Below are 17576 nucleotides of genomic sequence, written 5' to 3' on the forward strand. Positions count from 1 at the left end.
ACATCAGATAATGCAGTCTGAGGGCAAAACATTTCAACTTGAAATTACAATCGATATAGAATTATTCACAATACACCATGTTCCATCTGAAGCACCTCAATATATTTTGAATCCTCAGAACTGATATATGTGTTCTTTGTAAGGCACACATCCCAAGGGGTAGTAGTTTCTAGCTCCTCATTGTATTACAATTGAAAGGTCCTTGCCAGCAACTGTAACCCATTGCACATCTGCAGCTGCTGCCCCAAGCTTTACTGTGTTGAAACCATCACTGTATTTCTTTAATTTTTCTCAGGTTTGGTTTGATACTGAATTGTAGTTGAGAAGTGAGCATTAAACTTTGAACAGCAATTCATTTCAAAACCAAGGGACATGACAGCATCCTGGAATTTCCACATGGAACAGAGTATGCGCTGGACAGAATTGAGATTCCGTGCCAAATGTAAACGTTGTTTTTATCATTTCCATGCTTTTAATGGTTGCCACTGCATGCCAGCGAGATTGATTGGCTTTAATTAATAGTTATGACATTATTAGGAAGGTGCTCAGAGTGAAATGACTAAGGCTTAACTTTCTGTCATGGACTTATTTCTCGTTTACAAGCTAACATGTGAACCTCATCCTTAAATACATTTCCATCATGAGGCAGGCAGCAAGATGGCATTTTTGGTAGACTAATGGCAGAGTGGCACAACCAAGGCAACCACATATTGATATCAATATTTAGATGTGATTCTAGCCTAAAGTTGCAATATTATTTCATCCTCAGTAACAGCAAGTGCTATCAGCCTCCATACTATTTTGACTGCATATTCTGGTCTATGAGCCAACTGTAAGTGTAGACTGTTGCAGCTCTACACCTTGTTATCTCTGTAAGTGTAGACTGGTGTTTTAATCGGTCCATCTTTTTTAATCGGCCACCAAATTACTCCAAAATGACACAGCTAAAAGTCTGAGATAACAAGGTGTAGAGCCGGATGAACACAGCAGACCAAGCAGCATCAGAGGAGCATGAAGGCTGATGTTTTTGGGCCTGGACCCTTTGTCAGAAGGGTCTAGGCCTGAAACGTCAGCTTTCCTGCTCCTCTGATGCTGCTTGTCCTGCTGTGCTCATCCAGCTCTACACCTTGTTATCTCAGATTCTCCAGCATCTGCAGTTCCTACTATCTGTGAAACAGCTAGAAGTCTGCAAAAGTTGTTTATCAACTCTATGGACTGGAATTCTGGTTAGGTTCAGTTCAGATCAAGCCAGCATTAAATACCATCTGAAAATTGAAGATAATCAAGACTTCCCCATCAATTACAATACAGGCATCTTCTTCTCATACCATGTGAAATCGCCTTTGCAAATTTTGTTTTCTTCATCTGCTGCTGAAGGATGTACCTGTGCCAGGCTCTCCATATCTGATTGTACGTATGATATCTGTTATGGGCAGGAATGCAAAAATTACAGAAACAGAATACAACTTCAAACTGATTCCAGAGCATAAGAAATATGAGTAGACCGTATGGAATATAGAGGCTACGCTCCTTTACCATTTAATACAACAATGGATGATCTTGGGCTTCAGATTCACTTTGCTGCCCTTTCTCCAAATCCCTAGATTTCCTGACAAGACCAAAAATCTGAGAGGATGGATTTCACAAGCAATACTGTCACTAACACATGGCCTTGCATTAAAATCCCACTCTGACTCATTCTGCAGTACAGCTTCAGGCATTATCTGCACTTTTCTATCATACAATGCAAAAATATCCATGCATGAGCACAGATTAATTAGCTGTTTCATTATGGGGTATTAAATTCAAACAGAAATCCTGTGCTTTTCCAAAACCCTCAAGCACTTCCAAAAACCATGGCTCCATTCTCTCAAACTTCCCTACCCTGACCTGGGGCAGAGTGGTTTGTGTGACTCGCTACTGTCTAACATGAGAACAGCTACGTGTTATTCAGTACCCAGAAATCCCTCAGGTAGTGCATACACATGGGAACTGAACAGAACAGAACTGGTGATGCTACTGTTATTCTTCAGTCATTTTGTTGAACAATTAGGACTGATGTTTAGCCTGCGTGAGACTGTGGAGCAGAAACAAAAAAAATGTTACCTATAGTGACAGTCTGCACGAACCATCAGTTTCCATTCTATTCGCACAGTCCACCACTGCTCCTTCCATTCGCGAAATGCTTTTTGCAAGGTGGCATGACAGTAATGGGACCTGGCAAAAAGAACAGCATGCCTTTTGAAACAGTCATCTCATCTCTTAACAGCTGATTGAGGTTTCTGCCAAGAATGCTTACTAAAAGCGAAGTGTGACCTCAACACAACCTTTTATAAAAGTAGCAGGGCATCCCAACTGTTATATTCCAACTTGCGTGCAACAAAGGCTGACCTATCATTTGATGTGATAATGGGAGCTGCAGATGCTGTAGAATCCAAGATAACAAAGTGAAGGGTCTAGGCCCGAAACGTCAGCTTTTGTGCCCCCGAGATGCTGCTTGGCCTGCTGTGTTCATCCAGCTCCACACTTTGTGACCTATCATTTGCCTTTTTAAGTGTTTCTCTCTCAAAGAAAACCTGTGTTTTACTTGCAAATTTACAGCTTTGTTAAATTGCATTGGCATTTGGAATAATTCATGAATCCATACCTTATTGCTCTTTTACCCCAATCAGGCTGTTGTGTTTCAAAGATTATGAGGCATTCTGAATAAAATGTGCCATCTCATACTTTAACTACATAATTCATGGACCATTTACACATATATTCTACAATTAATATCAACATTAACATCTAACATGAAAGCAGTATGTTACAGTTGCTGCAAATCAGAAGTAAAAATATGAAATGCTGGAGGAACTCATCAGGCAGGGGGAGGAGGGGAGGAAGGGCAAGGCGGACAGAGGAGGTGGTGGTTGGGGAGCAGTCCTCACAGCTCTCTCATAATGCACCCAAGTTTCATAGCAGCATATTGTGCTGTGGACATGTACCCCAACGCAAAGACTGAAATTCCTGATTTGAACTTCTTTGCAAAATCTCAAAATTTTCCTTCAGTATTCTTCAAAGTGATTCATTCATCACATTAAATACAAAAAGCTTAAAGCCACTTCTGTTATGTTCTAATTAAAATTGTAGGAGAAAAAAGAACATTAATTCCAGCCATTATTAAACTTTGTAGAGAACTGCACAAAACAGAAGCCATTAGAACAGTAAAGTTGGCGTTTCAGGTCAGGACCCTACTTGAGAAATGGGGAGGAAGGGAGCTCAGAAAGAGAGAGGGGTGGAGTGGGACTCGGGAAGGTAGGTGGGATGGTGGTAGGCAAGTGCAGGTAGGTACTGGTGGAGATGGGTCAGTGAGATGGGAGTGGCAGATAGGTGGGAGAGAAGATAGACAGGTTGGGTCAGGTCAAGGAGGTGAGGATAAGAGGGAGGGTTGGTCATGGGATCAAGCTAGAGGTGGGGAGATTTTGAAACTGGTAAAATCCACGTTTAAGCCATCAGGCTACAGGCTCCCAAAGCAGAATACGAGGTGCTGTCCTCCAGTTTACGGGTGGAGTCATCGTGACAATGGTGGAGACCCAGGATGGACATGTCACCATGGGAGGGGGAGTTAAAATGTTTCGCGAACATAAGGTATTCTTGTTTGTTGCATACAGAGCACAGGTGCTGCATGAAATGGTCTCACCGATGTGGCCTCCTCTAAAAAATCCATTATATTTAAAATTGCAGGACAAAAGAATATTAATTCCAGCCATTATTAAACTTCATAGAGAACTGCACAAAATAGAAGCAAATCATTCAATCCTTTGGAACACGACAATTGTCATTTGGGTCAGGACCCTAACTTCAGAAATGGGGAGGAGGATCTCTCCACCACCGTCACCAACCCTGCAACCAAAGATACATTTCCCTCTCCACCCCTATCTGCCTTTCGTAGGGACCGCTCTCTCCTTGACTCCCTCATCCACTCCATACTCCCCACCAACAGCATCACCCCCCAGCACCTATCCCTGCAACCAGAGGAAGTGCTACATCTGTCCCTACACCTCCTCCATCACCTCCATTCAAGGCACAAAACAAGCCTTCCACATCAGAAATAACAAGGTGTAGAGCTGGATGAACACAGCAGGCCAAGCAGCATCAGAGGCGCAGAAAAGCTGACTTTTCGGGCCTAGGCTCTTCTTCAGAAATGGGGGAGGGGAAGGGGATTCTGAAATAAAGAGAGACTTGGGGGGGGGGGGGGCGCGGATGTGGTTAAAGGTGGATAAAGCAGGTAGGTGGAGAGGAGACGTACAGGTCAAGGAGGCAGTGATGGAGCCAGTAAAGGTGAGTGTAGATGGGCAGTTAGGATGGGGGTTGGTCAGTCAAGGGAAGACGGACAGGTCAAGGAGGCAGGGATGAGGCTGGTAGGTAGGAGGTGGGGGTAAGGGTTGAGGTGGGAAGAGTGGATCGGTGGGAGAAAGGACAGGCATCTCTTCCACATCAGACATGGGTTCACCTGCACGTCCATCAACTTCGACTATTGCATCCACTGCACCCAATGTAGTACTCACCTATCTTCCCTAGCCCCACCCCTCCTCTCGCTCTCTCTCTCTTTCTGAGCTCCCCTCCCCCTCCCCATTTCTGAAGAAGGGTCCCAACCCAAAACATCAACTTTCCTGTTCCTCTTATGCTGCCTGGCCTGCTGTGTTCCTTCAGCTCCACACCTCGTTATCTCCGACTCAAGCATCTGCAGTTCTTGCTACCTCTTTCAAGCCATTATTATCTGTGCTTGCTGTTTAGGAAAAAAATGCAGTTAGCTCCACTCCCCAAGATCAATATCAAGAAGCATGAAGACTCCTTGTCAAAATCTCCAGGAGACTCAAAGGAGACATTTCCGACATATAACTAGTCTCCCCAAATAAAAAGAGAAACGCAGGAAACAGACAGCAAGTTGAATTTAATGATGAATGCTAAGCTTGCCTTGTACATTAAATTTTGCTCAATATATTCTAACAGAATGCTTCAAACAGATATACAAACTACAGATGAAATTCAGGACTTTCCAAAACCAAAAGCAATTGCAACGAGAAGGATAAGGGCAGCAGATACCCGGGAATGCCAACACCTCTAAGCTCCCCTCCAAGTCACTCACACTCCTGACTTGGAAATGTATGGCTGTTCCTTTACTGTTGCTGGGTCGAATTACAGGAATTTGTTCCCTAAGGAAATTGTGGGTGATCTAAAACGGCAAGCGGACTTGCAATGGTTCAAGAAGGCACCTCGCCATCATCTTCTCAAGAGCAACTAGGGGCAGTCAATAAATGCTGGCTGCCCAGCGACACCCATGTCTCACGAGTGAATTTTTTAAAAAAATTTACTTAGGCAACATCAACGATGCGACTAGCCCTGAAAATGTGGAGATTTCTGAAGTTAGGGAGAATATTTTTCTCCCCTAACACCTCAACCACAGAAAACGGAGATCAAATTTTAAAGACATGTCACTCCATTCAACAATAGTTTGCCATTTGAAAGTTTCTGTTTGAGATATGACAAAATGGTCTCAGTCATAATGCCATTCTAAACTCTGCCACTTGAGCTATTTTTGTCATACATCATGACATGCAGTAATTCACATGGTTTCATTACAGGATTAGGATTTCCATTTGCAACCTAATATGTTTCCCATAAGACTGAAATCATTTTGCCATATTCTCCCCAACTTCAGAAATATCCACATGAAAAGAGATGGAAACAAAGTAAATAGTAGCTCACCTAGCATGGGATGGAAGGATTCTCCCAAATGTCTTCTGTATCCACAAATGCAGAAATTTTCTCGCAAGGTGCCTGGGATAAGGAGACAATGTTACCATCTGGGCAGAAAAATTAAGTCATTGATCTGGGCCACCTAGCATGAAACAATACTTTGAAGCTGGTATGATAAAATATAAAAAGTTGCTAGGATGCCAGTGTCGAATTTGTGAAGCTTCACGCTCTTAAGGAAGAATTGCTTTTTCTTCCCACTCCCCAAAGTGGAGCAGGAAGACAGCGAAATCAAATTGTTCGGCACATTTCTACTGTGTCACTCACAGAAGACAACAATATTCCACCTGTTTGAGACAAGCTTGTCACAGTTCATGGATCCTAGATTTGCTGTTGATACAAAGCTGGATGGAAACGTAAGCCATGAAGAGAATACAACATCGCTGCAAGGCAATAAAGTTACAAATGCAGCGTGGTATGGCAAAGCAAGGTTATTCACTTTGGTTGCAAGAGTAGAAAAGTTGAAATTTTCTGAATAGTGTTCAAAATGGGGAGGGTGCAGGATCAGCAACTTTCTTATTTCTAGATACTCTATTGATTGTATTTCATAACATATTTCATTCATCCTGGATAATGTATGTGTTATGTTTGAAGTTTATAGCTGTGCTCTCTGCATAAGACTGATAAACAACACGCCAAATCTGATGCAATCTTTAAAATTTAATTACTTAGTGCACCTTGACAGCTTAACCTCCCAAGGCAATAACAAGTGCATTTTACACCAGAAAACTTTTACATAAGGTAAGCATGATACAATAAAGCAAATCTGAAGCTTTCTGCTGTATTCTTAACATTGATCTATAAAATGAAGAAACTGATTCTGTTTCTCACCATGTATGTTATAAAATCTAAAGACAGTGTGATGAGGGTAAGCATTTTTATCAAAGCTCTAATCAACCAGAATTTAGAAAGACATACCTTTTGGGCTAATGCGATGCAGTTAAAGTAAGATCCAGTTTGTGAATGATAATGTGTTACACAGGATATAATCATTTGTGCTATTAAACAGGATCCAGGCCAAGACACTTGCCTGAAGCAGTAGCCAGATAACTTATACATTTGTTTATAGAGAAATCTGTACACTGGATAAGATTACAATTCAAATTTGGTCAGTGGAATGAACAACAGGGACTGCAGCATGAAAAAAGACTATTCAGCTCAAAACCCCAACACAGAGATCTAATTTGTTGTACTTTAATCTCTAAGTTATTCAAACTACATTCTTGGATATTTAATGATTTTCAAGCGCTCAAAGAGACCATTAGCTGCTTTTAGTTATATTCTTATTAACTCTCTTCTTGTTACTGATTCAACCAACCAATGGAAATTATGCTTCATCAGTTATCTTTCAAACTTACTTGAAACCCATTATAGAGTCATAAAGTTGCACAGCATGCAAACAAACCCTTCAGTCCATGCCAATCAGATATCCTAAATTAATCTAGTCCCATTTGCCAGCATTTGGCCGGTATCCTTCTAAACCGTTCCCATTCATACACCCATCCGGATGTCTTTTAAATATTGTAATTGTACCGATTTCCACTACGTCCTCTGGCAGCTCGTTCCATGCACACACCACCCTCTGCATGAAAATGTTGCACCTCTGGTCCCTTTTAAATCTTTCCCCTCTCAGTTTAAACTTGTGCCCTTTAGTTTTGGCCTCCCAAACCCTGGGAAAAAGAACTTGGCTGTTCACCCTATCTATGCCCCTCGTGATTTTATAAATCTCTATAAGGTTATGCAAAATTAGGTTTCTCCTTAGCATCCTCTGTTCCAGTAAATACAATCTGCATCTTTTTTTTAATCTGTTATATCTGTCGTAGCTCTTTCCATCTCTAGTATTTTATTAAGCCTTAACTTTTGACTCTAATATATTTGGTGTAATGGAATGCCAAAACAAGAACAATAAATATTACCTGACAAAGTTATGTCCACTTAACATCTATATTTTCTCTGGACTGTGTGCATCAAAATCACACCAATTTACAATTTCAGTTCGCAGACTGTTGGAAAGTCTGTGGTGTTTTTAAGTCAGACAGACAGCAACTAGATGCAGCAGGAAAACTACAAGTTATCTCCTTTTATAAAATCTGGTTAAAGTGAACAGCCAAGGCCACAGGCCAACTGAAAAATTGACAAATGTAAGTAAAAAGATGCAACTGTCAGATGACAACAAATTTTAAAATTCTGTGGGCTTCACGAGAAAAGGAAAACAGAAGGCAACAAAGATTCCACACCATTGAAAAGAACAATTCACAACGAGTCTTCAATTCAACAGTGTCACTGAAGAGAGAAGAAATTTAACAATAGTGACTGCTGGAGGTTCATGTTTACAATCAGCAGGGATTCAGGAGGCTTGAAGGCAAAAATCTCCATTAAAAATTAATTCAGCCTTATTTCACCTTCGGTGAAAAGTTGGCCAGCTTTGAAAAGTAATTTCATCTCATTGACAAAAATACTTTTGACTGCGTTTTTTGTACCCATATAGGGAGGATGAGTCAACTGACCACTGCACTGTGGTACGGGAGGCCATTCAAGAGGTGGGGACCAAAAAGACAAGTGATAGTTGAAGGGATTCTATAATTAGGGGGATAGATAGTATCCTATGTAAGCAGGATCGAGAGTCTCGCAAGGTGTGTTGCCTGCCCAGTGCCAGGCTAAGGGATATCTCTGACCAGCTTGAAAGGATATTGGAGCGAGATGGGGAGGATCCAGTTGTTGTGCTCCACGCCAGAACAAACAATATAGGCAAAACTAGGAAAGTGGACCTGTTCAGAGATTATCAGGAGCTAGGAACCAAATTAAAGAACAGGTCCTCAAGGGTTATAATCTCCAGTTTACTGCCCGAGCCACGTGCTAATTGGTATAAGGACATGAGAACAAAGGAAGTAAACATGTGGCTAATAGAGAGGTGCGGGAAAGAGGGGTTCTTTTTCATGGGGCATTGGCATCAGTATTGGAACAGGAGGGATCTGTACCATTGGGACGGTCTCCACCTGAACAGAGCTGGGAACAATGTTCTAGTGAAAAGAGTAAATAGGCTGGTCAAAAGGACTGGGGGGCAGGGGGGTTGGGGGGGAATGGTGAAGCTTTCCCAGTGGGAAACAAAGCAGCAGGTTAGCAGTGGTGGATTCAACTATGTGGAAAAGTATGAATGAAATGACAGGAAAGGAGAACTCAGGGCGGCACAGTGGCTCAGTGGTTAGCACTGCAGCCTCACAGCGCCAGGGACCCGGGTTCGATTCCAGCCTCGGGCGACTGTCTGTGTGGAGTTTGCACATTCTCCCCGTGTCTGCGTGGATTTCCTCCGGGTGCTCCGGTTTCCTCCCACAGTCCAAAGATGTGCAGGCTAGGTGGATCAGCCATGCTAAATTGCCCATAGTGTTCAGGGGTGTGTGGGTTATAGGGGAATGGATCTGGGTGGGATGCTTCAAGGGCGGTGTGGACTTGTTGGGCTGAAGGCCTGTTTCCACACTGTAAGTAATCTAATCTAAACTCAGGAGAGGTTATTAAAGTCTCCAGCACAGACACAAATAAGACAGAGTGTTTGGAAAGGGCTAGCAATCAAGCTTCAAGCATATTGGATAAACAAATGACAACGAGAAGAGGGATGGTTAATACAGGACTGAAGGTGTTATCTCTGAATGCACACAGTATAAGGAAAGAGGTAAATGAGCTTGTGGCACAGATCAGAATTGGCAGGTATGACATAGTGGGCATCACGGCGACGTGGCTTCAAGGGGATCAGGATTGGGAACTGAATATGCAAGGATATACATTCTATCGAAAAGGTAGATCGGTGGGGTTGTCTTAATAGTAAGAAATGAAACTAAATCAATAAGAAGAAACGGAGTAGGGTTAGATGGTGTAGAATCTGTGCAGATAGAATTGAGGAACCGATAAGGGACAAAAGCCAAAGGTGGAGTTGGGTACAGGTCTCCAAACAGTAGTCAGGAGCCTGGGCGCAAGTTGCAACAGGAGATAGAAAAGGTGAGTAAGAAAGACAAAGTCACAATGATCATGGGGGATTTCAATGTGCAGGTGGACTGGGAAAATCACGTTGGTAGTGGATTGCAAGAAAAGCATCATGTGGAATGTCTACGAGATGGCTTTTTGCAGGAGCTCATGGTGGAGCCCACAAGGGAACAGGCAATACTGGATTTAGTGTTGTGCAATGAGGCAGACTTGATAAGGGAGCTTAACGTGAAGGAACCCTTAGGAGGCAGTGATCATAATATGATAGCATTTACTCTGCAATTTGAGAGGGAGAAGACATAATGTGACATGACGGTATTACAGCTGAACAAAGGAGACTACAGAGGTATGATGGAGGAACAGGGCAGAATTGACAGGAAGAGGATCCTAGCAGGAAAGACAGTGGAATAGCAGTGGCAGGAGTTTCTGGGAGTAATTCAGGAGACACAGCAAAAATTCATCCTTGGGATAAAGAAGCATGGTACAGGGAGGATGAGGCAACCCTGGCTGACTATGGAAGTCAGGGATAGCATAAAAGTAAAAGAGGAAGCACAGACTGTGGCAAAGGGCAGTGTGAAACCAGAGGATTGGGAAGCTTACAAAGACCAACAGAGGGCAACAAAAAAAAGAAATAGGGAGGGAGAAGATGAAATATGAGGGTAAGCTAGGCAGTAATATAAACTGCAAGTGTTCCTTTAGATATATAAAGGGCAAAAGCAAAGCAAAAGTAGACATTTGGCCACTGGAAAATGACTCTGGAAAGATAGGAATTGGGAACAAGGAAATGACTGAGGAACTGAATAATTACTTTGCATCAGTCTTCACAGTGGAAGATACGAGTAAGCTCCCAAAAATTCAAGAAAGTCAGGGGGCAGAGTCAGGGGTATGGTGGCCATCACCAATGAAAAGGTGCTCGTAAAACTGATTGGCCTGAAGGTGGATAAATCACCTGGACCAGATGGACTCCACCCCACAGTTCTAAAGGAGATAGCTGAAGAGATAGTGGAAATGTTAATGGTGATCTTTCAGGAATCGCTATTGTCAGGGAGGGTCCCAGAGGACTGGATAACCACTAACTTGACACCCCTGTTTAAAAAGGGAGTAAGGCAAAAGATTGAAAATTACAGGCTGATTAGCCTAATCTCGGTCATGGGTAGGAATTTGGAGTCCATTGTGAAGGATAAGACTTCTGAATATTTGAAAGTTTATGGTAAAATTGAGTAAAGTCAGCACGGTTTCATCAAGGGAGGTCATGCCTGACAAATCTGCTAGAATTCTTTGAGGACGTAATGAGCAGGGTAGATCAAGGAGAGCCAATGTTATCAACCTGAATTTCCAAAAGGCCTTTAGAAAGGTACGGCACAGGAGGTTGCTGATTAAGATAAGGGCCCATAGTGTTAGAGGCAAGATGCCAGCATGGTGAGAAGATTGGTTGTCTGGCAGAAAGCAGAGAATGGGGTTAAAAGGGTCTTTCTCAGGGTGGCATCTGGTGACAAGTGGTGTTCCACGAGGGTCAGTGTTGGGACCACAACTTTTCACTTTGTACATTAATGATCTAGATGAAGGAACTGTGGATATTCTGGCTACGTGTGCAGACAATACGAAGATAGGTGGAGGGACTGGTAGTATTGAGGAGGTAAGGAGGCCACAGAAGGATTTGGATGGGTTAGGAGAGTGGGCAAAGAAGTGGCAGATGGAGTACAACATGGGAAAGTGTGAGGTCATGCACTTTGGTAAGAAGAAAAAAAGCATGGATTATTTTCTAAATGGGGAGAAAATTCAGAATTCTGAAGTGCAAAGAGACTTGGGAGTTCTAGTCCAGGATTCTCTCAAGGTAAACTTGCAGGTTGAGTCAGTCGTCAGGAAGAAAAATACAATGTTGGCATTTCCTTTGAGAGGACTCGAATATAAAAACAGAAATGTACTACTGAGGCTTTAAAAGGCTCTGGTCAGGTCATATTTGAAGAACTGTGTGCAGTTTTGGGCCCTACATCTCAGGAAGGATGTCCTAGCCCTGGAGTGGGTTCAGAGGAGGCTCACAAGAATGGTCCCAGGAGGAACCATAAGACCATAAGACATAGGAGTGGAAGTAAGGCCATTCGGCCCATCAAGTCCACTCCGCCATTTAAATCATGGCTGATGGGCATTTCAACTCCACTTCCCTGCACTCTCCCTGTAGCCCTTGATTCCTTCTGAGATCAAGAATTTGTCGATCTCTGCCTTGAAGGCATTCAACGTCCCGGCCTCCACTGTAATCCGTAGCAATGAATTCCACAAGCCCACCACTCTCTGGCTGAAGAAATGTCGTCTCATTTCCGTTTTAAATTTACCCCCTCTAATTTTAAGGCTGTGCCCACGGGTCCTAGTCTCCCCGCCTAATGGAAACAACTTCCTCGCGTCCACCCCTTCTAAGCCATACATTATCTTGTAAGTTTCTATTAGATCTCCCTCAACCTTCTAAACTCTAATGAGTACAATCCCAGGATCCTTAGCCGTTCATCGTACGTTAAACCTACCATTCCAGGGATCATCCGTGTGAATCTCCGCTGGACATGCTCCAGGGCTAGTATGTCCTTCCTGAGGCGTGGGGCCCAAAGTTGGACACAGTATTCCAAATGGGGCCTAACTAGAGCTTTATAAAGCCTCAGAAACACATCGCTGCTTTTATATTCCAACCCTCTTGAGATAAACGACAACATTACATTCGCTTTCTTAATCACCTTTAGAGAATCCTGGACCAACACTCCCAGATCCCATTTGAGGACTCTGGGTTTATCCTCGATGGAATTCAGAAGGATGAGGGGCGATCTAATTGAAACTTACTGAATGGCCTGGACAAAGTGAATGTTGGGAAGATGCTTCGATTGGTAGGAGAGAATAGGACTCAAGGGCACAGCCTTCAAGTAAAGGGAAGAACTTTTAGAATGGAGGTAAGGAGAAACTTCTTCAGCCACTCAGTGGTGAATCTATGAAATTCAATGCCACAGAAGGCTGTGAAGGCCAGGTCATTGAGATAGATAGTTTCTTGATCAGCAAGGGGATCAAGGGTTATGTGGAGAAAGCGGGAGAATGGGGTTGAGGAACTTATGAGCTGCCACTGAATGGCAGAGCATACTCAACGGGCCAAATTGCCTAATTTCTGCTCCTATATCTTATGGTCTAATGATGGTCATGAAATGAGGGGAAATCATCCACGGCCAAAAGAGAAGTAGAAAAGGCCCACAGTCCAGCAAAGTCTGTGGGAAAGTTGAGATAGCAACATCAATTCAGATAACTAGAGCTACTGCGATAAGAGAAGCAACTTTAATACAGAAATAGTGGAAATAAGCTATTTATATATAATGGTCAATGTTTGCTACAATCTCCCAAAAAAAAAGTTTAGATGCAAGTGATTGACTTTTGAATAACTCTAACTCAGATGCTAAACAGTCCAAGAAACCTTTGAACATGCTGACTTCATTTGACTGACTTTGCACAAACTTGTCAGTGTCGAAAAGCCGGCCTCTAAAATGGAAGAAGGGTCTTTCAGGGCCCATTAACTGCAGACTTTTACCTTACGCGAAGTTCCTTTAATCGCCCACCTCTGTTCCAGGTGTAATTCACCCTGTCTCGAATCAAACTCTTTTTGGCACAATATACATTAATCCCACCGCGCTTTCTGGCATGTTCCTGGGATTTGCTTTTGGGCAGCTGGCTTTTTACTGTCGAGCTCACCAACACAGCCCTGGAGAATCAAAGGACAGAATCATGTCAACCCTTACCAAAACATCACAAGCAACACAACTAATCTCGTAAACAACAAGTCAAAAAGAAACTGAGCATTTTAGTCATTTCTCAGCCAAGATTACATAAAAGCAGAGATTTGCCACAGGTCTCCATCCTGTGCCAGCTTAAAATCAAGTGAGTTCTCAGATCACACCAACATTTTTCAATTACTTCATGGGATGCAGACAATACTGGCAAGTCAGCACTTGTTACACTTTCTGAGGGCAGAGCTGTCCTTGCAAGGGTTTGGAAAACCTGAGTGGTGTGTTATTAAAATTGAATATGCTGGAGAAACTCAGCAGGACTGGCAGCACTTGTGGAAGAGAAACAAACATTTCAAGTCTACCGTGTTTTGTTGTCAGAACTGTAAAGCGCGGGAAAATTGCAATTTTCATGCTGTAGACAGAGGCGGGAGGGGAAACAAGTGAAAGAGATTGTGAGGGAACCCAGGGTTAAAAATGAAGGCAGTGATAATCTTGATGATGAAGGAGTACTAGATACACAAAATAGGTGTAAATGTTAACTGTAAAAAGGAGCAAATGGGTCCTCTACTAAGAGAAAACCCAAAAAGACACAGGCGAGGAAAGGTGAGAGGATTTAAGAAAAATTGAGTACAGGGGACATATTCTGAATTTGTGGAACTCAGTATTGTGTTCTCGAGGCTGGACAGTGCCTAATCATAAAATGAGGTGTTGTTCCCTTAGCTTTGCACTGAGCTTTATTGGAACAATATGGTAGGCCAAGGACAGAAATACCAGCATAGGAGCATGGTGGTTTTATTGAAATGGTAAGTATCTGGAAGTTTGGGGTAATTCCTATCAACAAATTGGGGGTGTTTCACAAAGCAGTCACCCAGTCTGTGTTTGGTGTCACCTGTGTAAAATAGACCACATTGACAGCAGCAAATACAGTAAAACTAGATGGAAAGAAGTACAAGGAAAATCATGCCTCACCTGTGTTTGGAGCCTTAGATAATGAGGATGGAAGAGGGTGATTGGGCAGGTGTTACAACTTGTGCAATTGCATGGAAAGGTTGCCTGGGGAGTAAAGAAATGTTAGGAGTTTTGGAAGTGTGGACCAAGATGTGGCAGACAGAACAGTCTCTGTGGAGTGCTGACAGGGGAAGGGAAGATGTGGTGTCCTGCTGAAGGGGGTGCAAATGGCAAAAAATGAACGTTTGCCTACAGAGGCAAATTGGGTGGAAAATGAGGGCAAGGGGAACCCTATTGTCTGGGAAAGTGGGGGAAAGGGTGAGGGCAGAAGTGTGAGACATGGAGAAAATAAGGACTGCAGATGCTGGAAGTCATAGTCTTTAGACGTGAGGCTAGAAAAGCACAGCAAGTCAGACAGTATCCAAGGATCAGGAAAGTCAACGTTTCGGCCGAAACATTGGTTTTCCTGTTCCTCGGAAGCTGTCTGACCTGCTGTGCTTTTAGTGCAAAATATGGGTCAGACCCAGTTGAGGGCCCTGTCAACCATGGCAGGGGGACCTGTTGGTGAAAAAGGAATCAGACACCCCACTGAAAGGTTGCAAATCTTTGAAATTACTTCTAAAATAGCAGTAAATTCCTAGTCCGTGCAGATGAAGCAATAATGAGGTACTAATTCTGTCTGTCAGTAAAAATTTATCCCTGTACTCCTGTTCTAAAACATGGCAAGTGTACGTAAATGATAAAATAAGTTATCTTCAAAGCTCCAATGGCAATGTTAAAACATCTCAACTAGTGGCAGTTTCAGAAAAGTATGAAGATCCTCAAGAAAGCACAGAGAAGACTTGATAGAACGGTTACAATGATGAGGGGTTTGGTTTTAGTCACAAGGTTAGTTTGGAAGGCTTGTTTCCTTTGGAGCAAGGGAGACTAACAGATGAATTGATAGAGAGGTACAAGACTATGACAGGTGAGGTAGATCAGGAAAAACACTTCTCATTAATTCATTGTGCAAGGATTCAGGGACACAGATATAAGATTTTGTTCAAGGGATGTAGAGGGATCTAAATGTAATCTACAACACACTACCTGACAGAGGCTAATTCAAAGCTTTCCATGGGATATTTGATCATTATGAAAACGGAAAATCTGCAAGACGAAGTGAACAGTTCTTCCCAAGAACCAACATAGACATTATGGGTCAAGTGGCTTCCTTTTCTACTGTAACAATATGATTCTACTACATACAGGATATTGCAGCAGAATGTCTAGTTCACTGACATTTTTTTCTCAATTTACCTTTGATGATCTTTCTTCAATGAGCAATCATCTTTCTTTGTTCCTGAGTCCTTTCTAAGTCGATTCTTTGCCGAACTTAAAGTAATCTTATTTGTTTTTTGCTCCATTTGATTCCACGAGTGAAAAATAAATTAACACGAAACATCAATGATCCTCAAGAAGATCAGTGAAGTTTCCTTACACCAATTCCAGTTGAGTTAGCTGTCAAATCTTCAACTATGGCCTCTTGATTTGACAACATATTTGACAGTTTACTTTGAAACAGCTACAAAAATATTATGATAGCAGTGCCCGTTCATGAGTCAGCATTGGAATAATCAGAAAGTAACTGTTAGGCTTCAGATAGTACGTGCTTGAAAGGATGTAACAAATCTTCATATCTCAGATTATTCAGGTGATTATTTTTGATTTCTTTGTTCACTTGCTGCTATATCCTTTAGATGAGCGAATTCTTCTGTATGGAACTCAGGCGGACCCTGCAATAAAAATTCAAACAAAAAAAAGTTGCATGATTCTTGTGATTTTCCGGTAACTTCTAAGTGTACTGACTAAATACGTGCAATATTTTCTAAACAGTGCACGGACTTAATACAACAATGTTGGGTAGGAGGAGGAGGAGGAGAGAGGGGCAGCAAGGTGATATTTCACACCGCTGTGTAAAGAGACGGGTGAAACGAGGCTCGAACCCGTCAGTCACCGAGAAGAAAGCAACAGGCCTCTCACCAAAGACCCACACACGAACCGTTCGAAAGGCCGCCATTTCTGCCATCCCAGCGGGCAACGCGCCGCGCCCGTCTCCACAGCAACCGGACGCCGGAAGCGAGAGGGGAGGCGAAGGTGGAGCCAGCCAGCGATCCGATGGGAAGCTCCGCAGCTAAGAGGCAGGGGGTGTCCACAATCACACCCTGAATGCAGGGGATCTGATCTTTTAATATGTGTTTCTAGGTATGCATTGTATCTCCATGTCTGGTGCTTCCTCGTGTTTATAACTGCTAATACGCGAAGGCTGCTATAGAGTTTGAAACGTACAGTTGCCATTTGGGGTCTCCTTTGGATTCAAAATCTTGATAGGGAAAAAGGTGCATTTGAGAAACTAAATTTGCATTAGGTCAAGAAGACTATGTACTCGGCTTCTACTTCAGAAACCTGGCCAGCATTCCAGAGTTGAGCTGACAGGAAAATCAAGGCAACGTTTATCAAATAATCAATATCCTTTTATTGTCACATGTGTTCCATTGTACAAGTACAGTAAAAACTTTTACAATGTCTGCCTTCTTATAGCAACATCTTAAGTACAAGCACCTCAGTACAATTCTTGGATACAGCAGAGGATTAGAAGTAGTTGCTTAATTACAAAGTTGAAAATAAGTTAAACCTAGGAAAATATTAAAGGGTTATTAAGGCATTTGGTCAATGTGCCATCAAACAGCCTTCACAAAAGTACAGTCAGGAGATCAGAGGTAAACTCTGATCAGAGTTATATCTAGCACAAAGAAATATGGGTGTGTTTGTTGGAGGTCAGTCATCTCCGGCGGGAGTGTGCAAAGACCAACCATCTTTAGCTGTTTCATCAATGACCTCCCCTCCATTATTGTGCAATCATCAGCAACCATCCACACAATGTACAGAATAATTTGAACTTCCTCAGATACTGAAGCAGGCCATGTCCAAATGTAACAAGACCCAGACAATCGCTGTCAAGTAGCAGGTAACATTCATGCCACACAAGCAACAGGCAATGATCAACTCCAAAAAGAGAAAAACAGCTTTGACATTCAGTGGCATTACCATCACTGACTTCCCTACTCA

At 42.6% G+C, this 17576-nt stretch overlaps 1 protein-coding gene across 5 annotated transcripts in view; it reads right to left on the reverse strand.

Moving 5' to 3' along the window:
• The window catches only part of sfi1 (SFI1 centrin binding protein), a 117453-nt gene extending 100901 nt beyond the window's left edge, over positions 1–16552 (reverse strand). For 4 of the 5 annotated variants that reach the window (XM_059655151.1, XM_059655149.1, XM_059655150.1 and 1 more), the window contains exons 1-6: positions 16491–16552; positions 15768–16243; positions 13328–13498; positions 5752–5823; positions 2107–2217; positions 1329–1423 (exon numbers count right to left, since the gene is read on the reverse strand). In XM_059655151.1, the coding sequence (XP_059511134.1) occupies positions 1329–1423; positions 2107–2217; positions 5752–5823; positions 13328–13498; positions 15768–15874 (556 nt within the window). In that variant the 5' untranslated portion in view covers positions 15875–16243; positions 16491–16552. The remainder of the gene's footprint in view (positions 1–1328; positions 1424–2106; positions 2218–5751; positions 5824–13327; positions 13499–15767; positions 16244–16490) is intronic. The other variant, XM_059655148.1, reaches the window with a different exon arrangement.
• Positions 16553–17576: the final 1024 nt, after the last annotated feature.

The sequence above is a fragment of the Stegostoma tigrinum genome, chromosome 26 (genome assembly GCF_030684315.1).
Source record: "Stegostoma tigrinum isolate sSteTig4 chromosome 26, sSteTig4.hap1, whole genome shotgun sequence".
NCBI classification, from domain to species: Eukaryota; Metazoa; Chordata; class Chondrichthyes; order Orectolobiformes; family Stegostomatidae; genus Stegostoma; species Stegostoma tigrinum.